Genomic DNA, 20,287 nt, shown 5'->3' on the forward strand with positions numbered 1-20,287 from the left:
TTGTGGACATCGTCCCCAATCGGTAGGTCAGGGTAGAAAGCTCAGGAGCCGTGATACGGCGCTAAGGGAAGCCGGGATAGCTGCAGCCGGAGCGGAGCTCACATGAGGTACGTCCTCACCGTCGAGCTGCGCGCATGTGCCCCCCGCCATGAGACTATAGTTTTAAAGCGAATGTACCATCAGGTATATCCTTTTTTTTTTTTTTCCAATAGACTGGCGGTCTATTCCCAGGCACCAGCCCGGCCTGAAGCACTGCAGACTGGCCTCCAGTGTGATGATTTTTCCTTCCCCTCTATGATACAGCTCCATTAGAATCAATGGAGCCACGTCACAGAGGGGAGGTTGTTTTGTAACACTGGGGGCTGACGGGCCCGCCTCCAGTGCTTCAGGCCAGGTCGGTGCCCAGGAATAGACTGTGTGAAAACTGGGCCACAGTTCAAAAAAAGGACAGCTGCATCGGCATCCCAGCTCCAGTCTATTGATGTAAAAATCTTAAAGCGATGTCCTGCAGTACCCTACATGATCTTTGGTGGCGGCAGATGGGCCCATGTTGCCCCTTACTGCTGCCACTCAACGTAAAATGATGTATAAATGAAAAAATATACATACATGTCTGCACGCAGAAGTTTAAAACCCCTCACTGTGATAGAAATGCTTTAAAGGGAATATTTGAGACTTTAACCCTTAGAGGACCGGGCCAATTAAAATTTTAGCGTTTTCGTTTTTTCCTCCTTGTGCTTAAAAGGCCATAGCAGTTGCATTCTTTCACCTAGAAACCCACATGAGCCCTTATTTTTTGCGCCACTAATTGTACTTTGCAATGATAGGCTGTATTTTTTCATAAAGTACACTGCAAAACCAGAAAAAAATTCAATGTGTGGTCAAATAAAAAAAAACAAAACGCATTTCTTTTATTTGGGGTTTTTATGCTGCTCGCCCTTGGGTAAAACTAACTTGTTATATATGTTTCTTAAGTCGTTATGATTACAATGATATGTAACATGTATAACTTTTGTTTGATGGCTTTTAAAAAAGTTCAAACCATTGTTAACAAATATATGTTTCTTAAAATCGCTCAATTTCCAGGCTTATAGCGTTGTTATCCCTTGGTCTATGGGGCTGTGTCATTTTTTGCGCCATGATGTCTATGATGTACCTTGATTGCGCATATGCGACTTTTTGATAGTTTTTTTATTACAATTTTTCTGGATTTGATGCGACCAAAAATGTGCAGTTTTGCAGATTAGGATTTTTTTGCGCTTACACCGTGTTTACCGGAATGCGATAACAAACATGTTTATTTATTTATTTTTTTTAATTTATAACATGGGAAAAGGGGGTTGATTCAAACTTTTATTAGGGAGGTTTTTTTTTTATTACCAACAACACTTTTTTTTTTTACACTTATACTAGAGGCCCCCCCGGGGGACTTCTAGTATAAGCACACTGATCTCTCATTGAGATCTATGCTGTATAGTTACACAGCATAGAACAATAAGATAGGCACTGGATTGCTTCCGGCTGCTGCAGCCGGAAGCAATCGAGTGCCGAGCCGGGATCAGCGCCATTACGGCGATGACCCCGGACGGTAAAGGATGTGTGGATCGCTCCTCCGGGACAACGTCCCGTGGGCGATCCACCCCACTAGACACCAGAGATGGCTGCATACAAGTAATCAGATGCAGCTGTCAACTTTGACAGCTGCATTTGATTACTTAATTAGCGGGCACGGTGATCGGACCGTGGCCGCTAATAGCCTCGGTCCAGGGCTACATGTTGCACATGCGGCCCCGCTCTAAATACCCTTAGGCGGCCCTGGACATATGGGTACGCCCAGGGTCGTCTAGGGGTTAACCACAATCTAAGCTGTTCAGCAGGTGATGCCGTTATTGTCCTAAAAAACGACTTTTAAACTTGCAGCCCTTTGTCAAATGCCTTAGGTTTTATGCCTTAGGATTGCGACACCCCTCTGTCCCTCCTTCCCGCCCACCTCACCATTAGGAATGCCCCTAGAACAATTTCTCCCATTCATCACCTGTCTAAACACTGTACATGTGTTGGTTCGTTAAGGCCCCTGTGCAGTGTTCAGACAAGTAATGAATTGGAAAAATCTTGCTTCCTGATGATGAGGAGGGTGGGGAGGAGGGATGGAGGGGCGGTTTTGAATAAAGCCTGCTATCTGGAGGTACAAGCGGTTTGGGGGAGTCCGATTGTGGGCACAGAGTAACTATAAAGGGATTATCTTCCAAAAACAGCGCCGCCCCTCGTCTTCAGGTTGTGTGTGGTGTTTTACATCCTGGCTCCATTTACTTTAATAGAACTGATCTGCAGTATCACACACAAACTATGGACTAGAGTGGCACTGTTTTTTTAGGGGGAAAAAAAAGTGGCTGTGTTTTTAGATTTCTGGATAACCCATATGTTTCTATGTTCTGTTTTATATTTTACTAATGTGTATTAGGTTTGTTTGATTGCTTCTGGGCTTATTATTGTTTTCCTTGGCCCTGCTGCTGTAGTTTATTGGCCCGGTGAGCTCTCTCTTTATGTTCCAAAGTCAATTTCTGCTTCAAGAAACTTTCAGTTATCAGCTATTTTTACACACAGTACAAAAATATTTTAAAATATGGTTGTAATTTTGAGTGAAAATTAAACACCGTCTGAGCGGGTAAAAAAAACTGCAGTATTTTGCAAAAGCAGGTCATAAATAATGAGCATTATTTTGATGGTCACAATTAATTACGGCCGTTATTCTATACGATATGTGCTCTGCTGGCCAGTTTTCCAGTTTTCCACTTCTATGGAGTGCATTATTATATTGAAAAAAATGTTGTATTTTTACTTAAAAATTATGGCTGTATTTTATCTTTTTTTTCCCCTTTTACGATGTATCACCATAGTTATATAATTTATATCCAATCTAGAAATCTCACGTTTTATGCATAACACATATAGCAAGCATTGAGTGTATAATGACTGTTGACTCTTTTTTCACAATGAGCAATGAGGGTGCATCCAAGTCCTAGATAAGTATCCTACATTTTTAGATAGCACGGCTTCATTCTGAAGGTTTCGATATAATGCTGCATAGGAAATGTCATCCCTGTCTCTTGGCTGAAATTGGGAATATTGGAGATTGGATTTAATCTTTCCCAGCTGTGCAGAACGACTGGTATAAACTGCACTCATTATGTTTCTCATAGCCAACAGACTTGTTTGTCAAAGAACATAAAGCATAATTATAGATTTTAGACAGAGTCTGCTAGCACATGTAATTACTCTTGTAATGTCACATTTCCATACGTTTTGGGGATTGCAGTGGACATGAATAGTAATATTTGCATTTGTATCATTATACTGTATGTGTTTTCAGTTATTATATTGTTTAGAATGGCTTTGTTTGCATAAATTTACTTTCCATATACCTATGTGATAGCTTTTTCCCAGTGACTATGCCTTATAAAATGATAAAAATATTTTAGAATAAGTTTATGTTAAAACTAATTTTTTCAGCCATTTTTTCATAAAGCTATGTTCCTGCACAGTTTCCTTTTTTTATAATTTTCTTTTGCTTTTGGTACATTTTTTTTTTTTAGCCATTTACTACTCTAAAAATGGCCCAAAATACTGTGTGGGAACATAGCCCATAGAAAACAGCTCTACATTATGTCCTGCAATAAAACGGGGTTCTCGCTTAATACTGCTTTGTCAGGATTGATCATAGTACCCTGAGTATTTTCTTCTTCCTCGGACAGAGTATGTGAACACTACCGAAATCATGTGGATAACTTGTTGTGGATTCCGCCACTCATCCCCGCGAGCTCCCTCTTCGCTCTCCACCCATCCCATAGACTCCATTCTATGGTCAGGCAGATTCCGCCGTCCGCCCAAAGAATGAACAGGTTCATTCGGAGTCTAAGGGACAGGCGCAGAAGGAAGTGGGAGCGCATAGGTATGAGCAGCGGAATATGAAGCAAGTTATGCACATGATTTCTGTAGTGTGCACATACCCACGACTTGAACAAGCAGGGAGACCGATGCCAGAAATAAAGTGTGAGGCTCTGTTTACATAGAGTAAAACTGGCAGAATTCCACCGCAGAACCCCTCCAGCGTCCGTGCCATACTGGTAGTCTATGGGAGGCTTGCGTGCCTCTTCTCTCCGCGCTGAGGAATGGACATGTCAATTTTTTAGCACGGAGAGAGGAGGCGTGGGAGCCTCCCATAGACTACCAGTGTGTAACGGAGGCTGGCGGGATCATCTGCTGCGGAATTCCGCCAGTTTTACTCCGTATGAACAGAGCCTTACTGTAGTATGCCATTGAACAGAGACAGAAAGTCCTGTATACAAAGTAAATTAAAAGGAGTTATCCAAGATGATGATAAAAACAAAGACAGCGCTGTACCTGTCCTCAGTTGGTGTGGTATTTCAGCTCATTGACTACAAGATAAAGAGCGGTTCTAGTCTTAGCAGAAAACAGCTACATTTGTTTTTAATTGTGGGTAACCCCTTTAATAAGGGATCTACTGACAGGTTCCCTGTAACCCTAAAAACTTGTTTCTCTTCTTTTACAGGTCTGGAAGAGATCAGGAGCTTGGTTTTACAAAGGTATCCCAAAATATATTTTACCATTGAAAATCACAAGTAAAACTGGTGAATTTCACTTGAGGCACACACAAGCCGAACCTCAGATTGAAGATATGAGGAATGTTGTAACAAGTCGAACATACACTTGGGCAAAAGGAAGAGGTCAGTCATTTCTTATTATTACAAACATAAAAAGAACCCTTAGGCTATGTTCATACACTGTCAAAATAACATTTTAGATGACCATCATAAAACAGCCAGTATTTTATAACAAGGGACATTCTTTGTATAATGCAGTGCCGGCTGTAGAAAAAAATAAAATGACGGTCATTTTTACCTAGTGGGAACATAGCCTCATGTAGATTCACATGTACACTCTTTTCAGCTGCCTGTGTTTTGATACTGCATTTTTTTAGGAGTTTGAAGCCCAAAAGCTGAAGCCAAAAACATGCAGCTAAAACACTTTAGGGGTGCCTTCACACAGGACAGTCTGAAAGACCGCTGCAAGTATGTGAATCACCCGACCCTTAAAGGGGTAGTGCGGCGCTAAAAAATTATTCAAGTTATACAACTGTGTAATGTATGTTATGTATGTGAATCACCCCCTTCCCCGTGTCCCACCACCTCCGCCCGTGTACCCGGAAGTTTGTGGTGCATTATACATTACCTGATCCGTGTCAAGCCCGTCCGCCATCTTGTGCCAAACGTCATCTTCGGACGGACGGCCGAATCGCTGCCGCCACCCCCCCTCCGTCGCGTCATAACTGTGCTCAGCCGCGATTGGCTGAGCACAGTTATGCTCAGCCAATCGCGGCTGATGACGTAAATCTGGTGGGGTACGTGGGGTCTTTCACACTGTTTATCCACCACTTAGTTGAAGTACCGTCGGCAGCAATTACAGCCTCCAGTTTTCTTGGTTATGACGCGACTTAGATTGCATAACTGTATTCTGAGATATTCTGCTATTTTTCTATGCATAGCCTCTCTGCCTCTGTTGGGTTGAATGGGACCATGTGTAAACAGCCATTTTCATGTCTCCCCAGATATGTTTGTTTGGGCTCAAGTATACTTTAATATAAATAGTTTGAGTGAACTATATTTATACTTAAGTGAACTATATTTGCTGAAAGTAGGGGCAACCTGATGATAAGATGTGTCTTGACAGGCTGTAGACAGCAATGTCCACTTTCACATAACTTTGTGATTAACCAGAATTATTAAAATAAAGCAATACATTAAAACATATTTGTTCGATCCTAAAGCTAATATCCAAGCAGATATTTACATGTAAAAGTAATAGAACAAGGTGTACAAAGTTCTTATGTACCACAATCATCTGCATCAACAAGAGCTTACACTCTCCAAAAACCATGCAATATTCAGCCATCAGCCACATATGTGATGAAACACAGTACATGTCATGCATAAAAATTTCATTATTAATACAAAAAATACCTACATATAACTTTGCCATTTTAGACAAAAATGCATATTCAAGCAGAAGATTGATGAAAACAAAATGTACTATGGAAAAAGTTGTGAGGAGTTTGTACATGGCTAATATGTCTACATTCATATTTTTTGTGCTTAAAATAAAACACAAAAATGGAATGAACTTGCCAACTAATTTTTTTCAGAGAATTAATTTGGGCGATTACATGTCCTTGGCAGGAAAGGATTAAATGTTATAACTACTTTTTGAACATTTTGAACATGCAGACGCTGGGCAGAATTTTAATATGACAATGAATAGAAGTAAGAGCTGGCACTCACCGCGTTGCTGCAAAACTCAGTCCTTTAATCCAAGTTCACACATGGGAGGGAAGGAGGTAAATGCAGGTGTGTCCCAGAGACATGCTGTTTTGTGTGATACTTGCACTTGATACAGTACTGTGTGGCACCCTATCTGCATGCCTCCGACACAATCAAGGTCATCTGCCAAGTATATACACCTATATGATTGAGCCCCTGGCAGGGTCGAACAAGTTGCCGTCAGCTTTTTGCTAACAGGAATAATGAACTACATTATAGTATTAATGCAGTGTATTATATGAGTGATCAGCCCCCTTGTACGGCTATTAAAAAGAAATGTGAAAAATGTGAAAGTTTAATAATATATAGTTTCAAACCCCCCCCCCACCGAAAATATAAAATTTATTTTTTCTTTACAAAATCATTATTTATTTCACCACATATAGGTTTTAAAACAAATAAATAAAACAATGATAGCAGAGTTGTTGAATTTTATCAATGCATATTCTAAAATCTGGAAAAGAAAGCAACCAAGCAATTGTAGATACCCCCATACATATACTTTGGGAACCTTAAAAGGCAGCTGTCTCGATATAATCACGGCCAAGAATAATGATCATGAACAATATTTGTGGCCGTGATTAAATTGAGATGGCTGCCATTCCCTGCTATGTTCCCAGCGGGAACATAGTCTAAAGATCCAGCAAAAGACAATCCCATTTGAAGGTGAATTTTCGAGCCAACTACTTGCCACAAAAACTTTTTTATTTGTTGATTTACAAAAAAAACCCCTACTTTTTGATAGTATGCCCTGTGTCTGCAGTCAGAAGAACAAATCTGTTTACCAATAATATGAGTGGACTTTCAGAAGTTCTGTATAGATAGAGGGTGGGTGCCCTCATTTTTTTTTCTTGCGGGCTCAAGTATACCCAGTTTGTCACTGCTTTGCTGTGTTTCATTAAGTCAAAAAAGCTTTACAGGTAGGTTTTGCCATTATATTTTAAATTGCAGTAAGAAATGTGAATGTGTTTAATTACAATTTCACAGCAAATCTTTCTTAATATAGATGCTACAAAAAAATAGAACTAACGTACTCCTACAGTCTGATTTTATTGAGCTTGGTTAACTGAGATTTAATTATTTCTCCCACTGACAGCTTCACTGCAGCTGTTGTTTTATGGCAGAAATTAAATGAAAGTTACCTCTGGTTGTGCATGGTGGCAGGTCTTTTATTTTAACCTGGATCATCTGCCAACGGGGAACTAGACATAAAATAATTACTCAAAAGACAAACACCACGGTTTGATTCATCTATTCGCTTCCCAGAATGTTTTTTTGGACATACTGTAGTTCCTACTTGCATTTTCTAGCTGTAATTTAACATAGTGTTTGCGCACATTATATGTCAGCTTCATTTAGATACTGAAGCTCGTGACATAGGCCACATCTGCAAAAGATTGGCTATTAACCAAGTGTCCTGTTTGTTTAAAGCAAATCTGTCAGCAGCTTTTTACTGACTAAATTAAAGGCAATGTACAATGGGGCTTCCTATCATGAACTAGGAGCCTTATTTTAATCCATCGCTTCAACACTGGCACATAAGCTTTAAAAGTTTAATGCAAATTTGGAGCCCATTGAACCATTGAAATTTGAGCCCATTACCCTGTACTGCAAATGACCGACACAGTTCGGGCCATTTGACTCTTTACCAACACCCCTATGCCTGCATATAAACACACACTCTGTTTACAGGTTGGACTGTGCAGGGCTTTAATTTTACACACTTCTGTTAATTACTATAGGGGACTTCTATAAGCGATACTATGATTACTCATAAAGATCAATGCAGTACATATGTACTGCATTACACAATCACATCAGGGTTTGATTGCTTCAGCCTGCTGGAGACAAGCTGAACTATCGCCAATGTCAGACAGCCCGGGAGGCATCGAAGAAGGCAAAATTTGAAACCTATTCGCACATGCTTGTTCTGTAAATAAATTTGAATCCTCATCTTATGCCCCACTTGTGCCTAGGAGGCAGGTTGAGGGCGGCACAGTGTGTGCGGCTGCACACAGAGAAAGCAAGGCCCCTGCATGCGCCACATTTTAAATTATTTGGGTTGAAAAAAAAAAAAAATTAAACTTAGATCTCACTCTGTGCGCACATAGAGGCTCCACAGGATTTATGTAGAGGCATTGCGCCATAAATCCTGTGAGCCTCTGCACCACTAGGGGATTATTAAGATCGGGTGCAGGAAATGATGGATTTAATCACTCCCCAATGTGTTGCAAAACACACTCTCTCCGAATCAGTTAGATAAGTTAACCCACAGATCTTATATAAGCCAAATACACTTGATGGTTACGAAACAAACTCTCTCCGAATCAGTCGGATAAGTTAACCCACAGATCTTAGATAAGCCAAATACACTTGATGGTTATGGTTGTTGCTTGAATATTCCAAAACACAAACTATACAGTCCATAGAACGTTACTGTAATAAATTTCACTCACCGTTCCCAGCTCCACAGGAACCTTTTTAGTTCATGTTGGGAAACACAGGAGAGAAGCTTTCCAGTCATATAAGCCTGACTGATTTACTAAATGGTTCTCCACAGAAGGTGAGAGCCAGCATTCCTCTAAAGTAATGGTGATGTGTACACGATGATAAGAAAGACAGACCTTGCTTCCCAGACTAGTGTACTACTTATCCCAGTATGCCAAGATTTAATAAATGACCCCTAGTTACTTTAATTGTGTTCAGGACCATAGAGGATTACCTATTTTTCATCTATGTCAGTCAGGTAAAGGAAATATCTTGCTTATTTGATGGTTCTTTCCTCAGTTTATGTTTGTGGCACATTTTTATGCATTTATTTTTATTTCAAACATTTCCTTTTTCATGTAAATCTTATAGAGGTGGAAGCTACAATTTAAAAAAAAATGTCTATTCAGTAGTTCTTTGCTGACAGCTTTTGTGCCTATGTTTAATTTTACATTTCATTTTGTATGCATTAGCATTCCAAATCATTAGAACACGTTGAGCTATGACTTTTTTTTTTAATTCAACTCTCCATTCACAAACTTTTCTTAGAACCATCTCGTTATTATGTTTTAAATGAGGGATTAAAGATGTAGCCTTGCATAATGGTAAATTGTATAAGAAAGATTGCATTTAAAAAGGTTATGTTAATTCTGGAGCTGTGGCAAAGCCCACACATTAACATTAAATATGGGGAAATAAAAACTATACTTATTTTCTGAATCATAATGGAGCTTATCAATGGGTAGTACTACCTTCTTATCAAAAACAAGAAATGAATGTATGAGGGGCCTACCACAATTACAAAGGCCAGTTGACCTCCAGTGTGTCTTGTATAATATTCTCTTAAAAGGAATCTGCCAGCTGCAATTCACATTCCAAATTTCCGACACTGTTGGATAGCTGTTAGTGTGGTAGGCTCGACGGGGAATGTTGTACAGCTCAGCCAAAGATGGTAATGTCGTGACGCCAGTGCTAGTCCAGCACACAGGTATGATGTTGGTACCTGCTTTGTGTTGTGGCTGGCTGTACTCCCCAAAATGGTCACTGTCCTGCCGGGCTGTGATGGGTCCTTTGGGCTCTTGTCATCGTAGTGCTGAGTGGCAACTGACCCACCCGGACTATTAGTGTGTATGGGTGCTGGTGCGTAGGAAAAGATTACAGAGTCCCAGTGATATAAAAATAGAACAGCTTTACTGAGTAGTACAATACACTTTGGTAAAAAGATAGATCTTTACACAGACTTTAGTGCTTTTTTTGGTTGTGGTTGAGGAGGTGCTTAGAGTAGTAGAGTAGAAGAGAGGTAGTTGTAGCAGTGCTTGAAGAGTTAAAAGTAGAGTAGAGCAGAAGAGTTTGTCAAGGGAGTCCTAACCCAATGTAGCTATGTACTCTGCTGGAACTTTGGAGAAATACTTTAGATTGAGAAGTTTACTTGTACATGGACATTGTTTGGACTTTGGTCTGAGTACCTTGTGCCCTTGTGACCACCTTGTGCCCCAGGGGTGTGCCAGTTACCTGCACTGCGAGATAGGATACATAGACCTTTCTTGGTAGCTTTGTCCTATACAGGCAAGTTCTTCTTGTGTATCAGAATACTGCCCTGCACTTCTAGACTGGTTCACGGCATGGGCTAGGATGTTCCTAGACTCTTCTCGCTTTGTAGTGTCTAGCACTGCATAGTAGACATAGTATAAGTAGTAAACAAACTGGTTCTCTCTAGCTGCATCTGTACACACTTGTGTCTTAGACTCAACTAACTTCCTCCCACACAGAGGTAACCAACTCCTCCTATTGGGTCGTGTGTGTGTGTGTGTGTGTGTGTGTAGAGCAGACATAGACAGAAGAAGAGAGAGCATGTCCTATAGGTCAGCACTGAACACATGGTACAACAATAACATTAACCCATTCCTAACTTCAGCTGTGCGAACAAGAACAGAGGGATATAATAAATACTGACATCTAGTGCTGAAACTATAAAATATCACCACTTAACCTTGAGTAAGAACTTTACGATAGGTGCCTAAGGCACTTAACAGAGGGACACCACATTAGGTCAAGGAGACACATGGTACCTCTCATATATCTATCTGTGCTCCCAGAATGTAGAAAAATGTTATCAAATATATATCAGTGTGTTATCAAAGAATGACTTGCATCGGTAATAAATCCACAGTTTTTGTCTGCACCTTATATGAGGAAGAGGAACAAGGGCTGGGTCCTTCCCAGAGGGATATCTGGCTGGTCCTGTGTTTCGAGACTCTTAAATGAGGCTCCATGGGCTCTTCTTTTGCATTATCTGAGTAAGAGAATTTGTTTCCTGAAACGCGTCATATGTACATTTCTTAATAAACCTGTTTTATGCTCTTCAACACATTCCTGACCACTTTTTGGGGTTGTGCTGGCAACACAGTGTGTACAGCCACTGTTTTTTATATTTTCATTTTATGCATTCAGTTAATCTGGACCCTTTATGAAAGTATTCCGCTTACTACTCCAGGCAGCCTTTTTTAAGCCCCCCCAGTGTGTTCCAGGAATTCCATTGGATTCAGCTGTACCCCTTAAGTTGGGGTGATATGCACAAAGCCCAAGTGGCATTAAGATGAGCCTTGAGTCTACATCTACTTCCCTCCAATTGTTGTCTGCGGTATCACATGGGGCGCCGCCTATATTTTTTCTCTCCTACGCAAGAGTATGAGGCAGGAGAAAATTGCAATATACAAGCACTGTTTGGACTTCTGTGTGGTCTGAAGTAGGGCCGAACAAAAAAAAAGAAAAAGCAAAACAGCTATTAGCAAAAACATTAGCAATCTTGGTTAAGGGTAAGTTTAGGGTAAAATAGTAGATTGGAGTGAAAGTTTCGAGAACATAGTGGGAAAAGCGGTCATCTCATTATAATCACGCCCGTGAAGACAAAGTGGGAACACAGTGAAACAGCCTCTGCTTGCGGTCACATATGAAAAAGATAACTTAATCCTGGCATTTTCATGTGTTCCTCACTTTATTGTGTAAGTTCTTTTTTTTATTGCTTTTTTGTATTAGCTGAGTTGCTATGAGTCTCTTCTTTGCTTACCACCTGCTGTATAGTGTTTGGAAGTGAGCTGAATACACTTCTTTATTATTGGCTTTTGCCATTGGCTGTCTACCACCTTTACCACCAGCTGTTTGTGATTATCCATAGTTCTAAATTTGCTTTTTAATTCCTGTAAAATTTAGATTTATTGACTGGACACATAGAGCTGCCATAAGTCTAAACTATGGCTAGTTTGATATTTCTTAAAGGGGTTTTGTAGTAAATTTGAGCGAATATAACTTTAAGGTCTCATTCACACATTCATTTTTTTAGGACTGTATATTATGTATGCAATCCGCAAAAAAAATTGTCTGTAGTGCGCATGCGTAATCCGTATTTTTTGTGGATCCGTAAAAAGGGAAAAGAGGATAGTTAAAAAGGCGGGACAGATTTGTAATTTTTGCGGACGTTATGGAAGTTACTGCACATTACGGACGCTCTCATAGACTTACAGATTACGGATCTGTACAGCTACAGATAGTGTGAACAGCCCAATAGAAATCACTGGGCCCTAAATTTGTCCATAATGGTGGATCTGCAATTACGAACAAACTTGAATAAGATCTAACACTTAGTTTTTATCACTTTAAACTCAAGTTTACCAGATGCATGTCGTTGTATATTTGAATTTTTTTGCCATTAATAGGAATCGGAAGTAATTGGCAATCTTAATTTTCTTAAATAAGAAAATATGTCAGTGTCTGACATTTTAAATTTAATTGCCAATGTTAATTACAATTGATTAGATGCTTTCATTAATGTAAGTGGGTTTATGTTGTAAAAGTCTTGATCATTTAGAAAAAAAATTAAAGGAAGAGGAAACTGAAGGTAATATGTTTTAATTACCGTCTAATTTAGTTAATATTGTACCGATGCTTCTGTCAATATCTCCAAAGTTGTATCCAGTAACCTTACAGAGGTTATCTGGGCACATACAATTTTCTTGGGCCGCTATATAAAACTTGCCTATTTGGGTCCCCACTGCTTCAGTGTAACATAATCTATTCTCCCCCTCATTGCTCTGCTTGTTACTTCCAAGAAAGACTTATGTCAGCAGTGATGGCTCACTTAGCCAATGATTGACCACAGGAGTGTCCTGCCTCATACAGTGAATGGCTAAGTGTGCTGACACTGATAAAACAATATAAGTCAAGTGGAACCAACTCACTGATTCTGCGTGAGTCACTTTGACAGTGTGTAAGCAAACTCCAAGAAGTGTAGATAGGCTTAGCCTTGCGGTGAACAAAACTTCTTTATTGTCCAGTCATAAGATCAACTTAGAGTACAGCACAATCAAGCGAACACGAACATGTTTCTGGTACACACTGTACCCTTAAAGGGGTAGTGCAGCGTTATTTAGTGCATAATTTTCTAACACACATTACAAAGTTATACAACTTTGTAATGTTTGTTATGTTAGTAAATTGCCCCCTTCCCCATGGCCCCCCCACCCCCGGAAGTGTAGTGCACTATACATACCTGATTTATGTCGACCCCGGCCGCCATCTTGGGGACAATGATGTCGTCTTCAAGAGGCCGGTTGGACCGCACCAGCCCTCCTTCATGCCGGCCCCCCTCTGCTGCGTCATCAGCTGCTCAGCTGCGAGCGGCATGATGACATGGCAGAGGGGGGCCGGCATGAAGGACGGCTGAAGCTGTTCGGCCGGCCTCCCGAAGATGACATCATTGTCACAAGATGGCGGCCGGGGGTCGACACAAATCAGGTGAGTATAATGCAGCACACTTCCGGGTTTAGCGTGGGTGGAGGGAACACGGGGAAGGGGGCCATTCACATACATAATATACATTACAAAGTTGTATAACTTTGTAATGTGTGTTATTTTGTGAATAATTGCTTAGCGCCGCACTACCCCTTTAATCATGGCTAACGAGTGTTTGATAAACTCTCTTTTTAACCTCACAGTGCCCCCCATCAGTGTCCTGACATCACATATTGCACACATGACCATATAGACCAGTTAACCTCTTAGGGCTGCATCCAACTTCTTCAGTCACTGGTACTTAAATGCAGGGTGGATGAAGCTAAGCATGCTTGAGGTTTGCTTATCTAAACATAACACTCTGCTACATACACCAACAAAGCTTTGCTACATATAACACACACAGCTCTGCTAGAAACACAAACACCTACTCATTTTTACATCGAAAAGTCCCTGCCACAATTTACTATCTAATAGGAACTTGCTCTGCGACACTTGGGTATATTGTATCTGGGGGACATTCTCTTAGGGCTGTATTACACTGTCTGATTACTTGATGTAAGCGAGTGTTGATATGCTAGAATGGCACTCGCTTACTGAGCCTGATATTTGACTCCTGAAGCTAGCGGGACTTAAGGGAGCACGGAGAGGTATGTATAAGTTTTTTTTTTTCTTACCCAGTCATCAGCTGTTGGCTGTGCATCACTGTTACATGTAGCGATGCACGCCCGGTGGCTGATGATTTTAGGCCAGGACTAAGAGACATGGTCAGCCCATGGTCGTTGTCATTGAGTGATTGTTGTCTTTATCATACGGAACGATGATCTCGCTCCATGTAATAGGGCCCTTACTGTAGGAAGCTAGATAAAATGAGCAGATGGAATCCAGCTTTCTCTCCTTCTTGCCACTTATCACTGACTAATATGTCAGCCCCCCCCCCCACTAAAAAAATAAATAAATAAATAATTGGATGACCCTGATAACTGACTAGTCATGTGTTGGAGTCACATATCAGAATCAGGGGTCAAATATCAGTATGCGGTCAGAGTCAGGTATCAAAATAAGGTGTCAGGGTGGATAATTTTTTTTAAAAATGATTAAAGTGATGTTTGACTCTGCTATGACTTTGTCTGATATGGACACTATAGCAGCAGTTTAGTTACTGACCTTTTTATGTAACTGATTTGTCCCATGAGAGGTATTTCTTGGCCCTGTAGACATACTTAATGTGATGTGTCCCTTTCAATTGAATAAACTTTTGACGTGTTACAGAGGCATAACCAATTGAAGGTGTCCAACAGTACCGTAGTAAGGGTAGATTCCAATGGTAGAAGGAGTGGAGGATGCATGCTGTGTCATCAGAAATCCCAGAAGCTGACCAGGGTATCATCCAAGAGCAAAGCCCAACAACATCCACAATAGAATGTTGAGTCCCAAGACTTTAAGTACGTATCCAAGTATAAACAGGAAGTGACATTTCTATAAAGACCACACTGGTCAAAACACTGCTTCCTGTTTGTACTTGGGTATGTAATTAAAGCTTTGGAACTCAACTTTCTATTTTGGATGCTTTAGGATTTTGCTCTTTGCTTCTAATTGTAAGAGGCTGTCTCCTACAGTTAGGGGAAAATAGTAGTGAACCTGGGAGAGAAGCACTAAGCTGTGTGCTTCTCCCTCTTCTATATAAAGGTCAATGCGGGTCTGAACTTCCAGTCCCCAACCAAGCAAAACTTTTGACATATCTCTTTAACATCAAAAAGCAAATACCAACAGCATCTGCAATTGAAAGTTGTGTTCCACAGCTTTAGGGTATAAACCCACACACCGTATACGCAGCAAATGTGATGGTGAAGATTTGATGCTGTGTTCAGCTATTTAGATCTAATCTGCTGCGTATTTGCTGCGAATCGCAGTAGTAAATACGCTGCATATACGGTGTGTGGGTTTATACCCTTAATTACATATCCAAGTATAAACAGCAAGCAGCTCTTCGATCACAAGACGGGAACATTAACCATCAGAGCCAGAAGAAGCATGCTGTTAGTGATCGAAGGGGTCTGACCACCCAGACCCCGACCTTTTAAAACTTTTTAACATGTCTCTGTGAAGTATAAATAATTTTTTCAAATGACAGGGACATTTTATGTTACTCAAAGATGCATTGTGGTAAAGGTTTGTCATTGTCTAGCCTACAGTAAACCTCAGTACTAGCAATCATGAATTATAATGACTCCAATATCTACAAATTCAAGGAAAAACGCAAAAGAGATTTTATCTTAATTGTTTTTTATAGAATAATTTTTTTTAAAACTTTTTTTGGAAGTAAATGATCAGAAAAATGTCTTTTTTTACGGTAGTTTGACAGTGAAAGGGATGGTTTAGAAAAAACTGATAGAGCTAACATTTTACAGAAGGTGAAGGTGAACTTGCTTCTCTTGGTGCTGCTGATGCTTTTTCTCATCTGTTCAGAAAATTCATTTTTTTTTCTAAATAGACAATAGATGCATCGAGTGACTTATTCAAGGCAGTACAAAAGCTCATAAAATAAGCACACCTCTCAAGGTCAAGTGATTTCTACTTATGTACGTGTTAGTAGGGGTGAAAAAGAATGCTATGGAAACCTTAGTCCACAATGGTAACACAGTCATTGTGTGTATGTTTGGACCAGGGGCGTTGCTAGGGTCAGAAAACATCCGGGGCACAGGCCCTTTAGTGCCGTCGTAAGCGGTTAGGAGTCCGGTCCAGTGAAGAAGCTAGTAACCCCAATGATCACTCTATTAGCCCAGCTCTATTGCTGCCCCTCATAATAACTGCGGCTAAGCAGACACAGTCAGCCACCCGCCCGGGGCTCCTGTCAGGGTCACGGTCATCGGTAGTGGTGCACACCACTACCCAGGCAGCTCCTTCACAGCTCCCCCTGTACACATAGCCTCTGGGAGGTCTGCCCTAGCTCCTATCCTCTAGGCCAGTGTTTTCCAACCTTTTCTACCTCGGGGAACTCCTACCAGATAACATTCTACAAAATGCAAAAACCTCATTCAGTGACTCACAGGTGATGTCTTCTTTGATCTGAGTTGTTCTCTTTCCCTTTCCTCCATCCGGCCCAGGCCACCCTGATGATTTCTTCCAGCTGCAATTCATCTCTTCAGAACCTGCCAAACAAAAATATTTGGCTTCGCACTTAAACAACAACTTCCTTCCCTTTTCCCATTTATAGGCTCCCATACAGTAGTAATTCCACTGTTTGGTTCAGTGAGTAGGTAGGTATGTGTGTTGCCCCCTGAATGTATGTAGGATCCTCTGCTGTGTCCTCATATAGTAATAATGATCAGTGTTGTAATAATGCGGCTGCGCCGTAGTAAAAGTTCTCCTCCAGCCTGCAATTAACTTGACTGCCATCTCCCCCACACACACACTACCTGACCCACACACACACACACACACACACACACACACACACACACTACCTGACCCCATTATCACATTATCCTCCTCCATGAGCCCCCTCCACACACATTATCCTCCATGAGCCCCCTCCACACACATTATCCTCCTCCATCAGCCCCCTCCACACACATTATCCTCCTCCATCAGCCCCCTCCACACACATTATCCTCCTCCATCAGCCCCCTCCACACACATTATCCTCCTCCATCAGCCCCCTCCACACACATTATCCTCCTCCATCAGCCCCCCTCCACACACATTATTCTCCTCCATCAGCCCCCTCCACACACATTATCCTCCTCCATCAGCCCCCTCCACACACATTATCCTCCTCCATCAGCCCCCTCCACACACATTATCCTCCATCAGCCCCCCTCCACACACATTATCCTCCTCCATCAGCCCCCTCCACACACATTATCCTCCATCAGCCCCCCTCCACACACATTATCCTCCTCCATCAGCCCCTCCACACATTATCCTCCATCAGCCCCCCTCCACACACATTATCCTCCTCCATCAGCCCCCTCCACACACATTATCCTCCTCCATCAGCCCCCTCCACACACATTATCCTCCTCCATCAGCCCCCTCCACACACATTATCCTCCTCCATCAGCCCCCTCCACACACATTATCCTCCTCCATCAGCCCCCTCCACACACATTATCCTCCTCCATCAGCCCCCTCCACACACATTATCCTCCATCAGCCCCCTCCACACACATAATCCTCCTCCATCAGCCCCCTCCACACACATTACCCTCCTCCATGAGCCCCCTCCACACACATTATCCTCCTCCATCAGCCCCCTCCACACACATTATCCTCCTCCATCAGCCCCCTCCACACACATTATCCTCCTCCATCAGCCCCCTCCACACACATTATCCTCCTCCATCAGCCCCCTCCACACACATTACCCTCCTCCATGAGCCCCCTCCACACACATTATCCTCCTCCATCAGCCCCCTCCACACACATTATCCTCCTCCATCAGCCCCCTCCACACACATTATCCTCCTCCATCAGCCCCCTCCACACACATTATCCTCCATCAGCCCCCCTCCACACACATTATCCTCCTCCATCAGCCCCCTCCACACACATTATCCTCCATCAGCCCCCCTCCACACACATAATCCATCCTGCTGAGCCCCCTCCTCCACACACACTAACCCCCTCTTTCCCCAAGGATACATACTTGGTGCTGGCCCGCTGGCGACTAAAGTTAAAGTGAGGTGATGGTCTGTGAGGAGCTGCAGCTTGGCGCCTCACACAGGCTGTGGCGCACTTAAACCAGGAGGCGGGACAGGAGCGTTCGGCCATCCGCTGCGGCGATTCAACCAATGAAAGGAGCCGGCCGGGTGACGTCACTGGAGCGGTTTCTAACCAGGAGGCAGGAGAGAGGCACGTGCGGCCGTCCGCTGCGGCGGTCTGTCCAATCAGCAGGTGGGTGGGCGGTAGTCAGAAGCCCTGTGCATATTGCGGGCACGCCGGGCAAGGCTAGCGATTGCCTATTAAGGCCGCGGCTGCTGTATTTTCGGGCCACAAAAACTTTCGGGGCTAGGCTGAATTCATTCGGGGCTTGGGCCCCGAATGAATATGCCTAGCGACGCCACTGGTTTGGACAGTGGAGATAATTATTTCATATTTTTGTTACATAACAAGGTTTATATAGTGGGAAAGCTTACAAAACAGCCTGATTGTTATATATGTTCTGCAATAATTTTACTTCTAGCTTATCTATGTAATTATCTATTCAATTACCCGCCATGTTGCTGCATTGCGCAATATTTCCTTGCTCTGTGCTTTTTTCATTCTGCCAAACAGTCCATATTTATTAAATTGTAGACATGATCTAATATATAATAATAATATATACCTAAGCATCTTGCCAATGTTGTGTATTCTGGAAATATACTGTATGTTTATTATATGTGATGTCACTATGTGTCTCTAGATTGGAATAGGATCCTGTTCACACTTCTTGTGTATGGAATTATGTATATCTAGATTAGAATACGTTTTAATAGTTTATGGCTATGTGCTTTATCCCACTTATGCAATGATTTTAATGTTGAGTTTAAAAAGATAAATTTTTTTAATTATGTACATGTATCTATGTAACAATCCTCCTATAAAGGAGTAGTAGAAACACTCTAGCGTTGTTGAGAATGAAGCTCTTGCCGAAATGCACAAACAATGTTTTTTCCATGACTGTCCCGTATTGAAAATTAATAACAGTCCATATTTGTCAGCTGCATCGTGTTTCCACAGCAACTGGCACTGTCTGAGTATTTTACTCATGGGAAGGGGGGATTAAAATCACACAATCCTTGACACTTATTGACTCTTTAAAGGCAACCTATCAGCATGATTGTGCTGATATGATTCCGTGCAGCATTGTATAGAGCTACTGTGCAATTCATGGCTGCTAGCTTTGCCGAAAAGAAAAAGATGCTTTATCAAGCTGTGCAAGGCCAGGAAAGGGGGCGGCAACTAGTTATGTGGGCGGGAAGCTGTCCGGCATTAGTCACTGCTTTATCCCTGTCAGCATGCAATACGGGGATGATTGACAAGCAGAGAGTCCCATTAGTGGCCAGGATTAGAAAAACATGACTGCTTTTTCCAGAAACTGCAAACCATACCCAAACTGAAGACAAGTGTAGTGCAGTTTCTAGAAGAAAGGGGCCATGTTTTTCTAAGTCTTGAAACCCCTTCAAGAACTTTAAAAAAATATATATACTACTACATTTTAGTAAAGTAGTAAAATAAAATAAAGACTAGATGTCATAGCTAACATGCCAGTTTTACCACAAAACAAACAGTGTAAAAGAAAGATTATAATTTCATAAATATTTAAAAGTTTCACCTGACAAATAATTTTCCTTTCTTTTTGTAGCATATTTTATAGAGAAGTGATGAGTGTCATTACAAAGTACAATTGGTTTTGCGAAAGGGAAGACCTCATGTGGTCTGTAAATAGAAAGATGATGGCTTTTAAAAGGCAAGAAACACAAACTCTAAAATTGGCTGTGACATGAAGGACTTAAAGATGATGTACCACCAAGTACATCCTCTTTAAGCTGAACCCACGAATCGAACGGCGCTGTAACGGGGAAGCCGATGCCGCGGTCCGTCTTTTGGACCGCGGCCTGTTTCCCATG

The 20,287-nt window shown here is 41.7% G+C and overlaps 1 protein-coding gene across 5 annotated transcripts in view; it reads left to right on the forward strand.

Annotated features, from left to right (window-relative positions):
* Positions 1 to 20,287, forward strand: part of RPH3AL (rabphilin 3A like (without C2 domains)) — a 140,552-nt gene that overhangs the window by 90,844 nt on the left and 29,421 nt on the right. For all 5 annotated transcript variants that reach the window (XM_069971213.1, XM_069971212.1, XM_069971209.1 and 2 more), the window contains one exon: positions 4,571 to 4,745. In XM_069971213.1, the coding sequence (XP_069827314.1) occupies positions 4,571 to 4,745 (175 nt within the window). The remainder of the gene's footprint in view (positions 1 to 4,570; positions 4,746 to 20,287) is intronic.

The sequence above is a fragment of the Dendropsophus ebraccatus genome, chromosome 5, assembly GCF_027789765.1.
Source record: "Dendropsophus ebraccatus isolate aDenEbr1 chromosome 5, aDenEbr1.pat, whole genome shotgun sequence".
Lineage (NCBI taxonomy): Eukaryota > Metazoa > Chordata > Amphibia > Anura > Hylidae > Dendropsophus > Dendropsophus ebraccatus.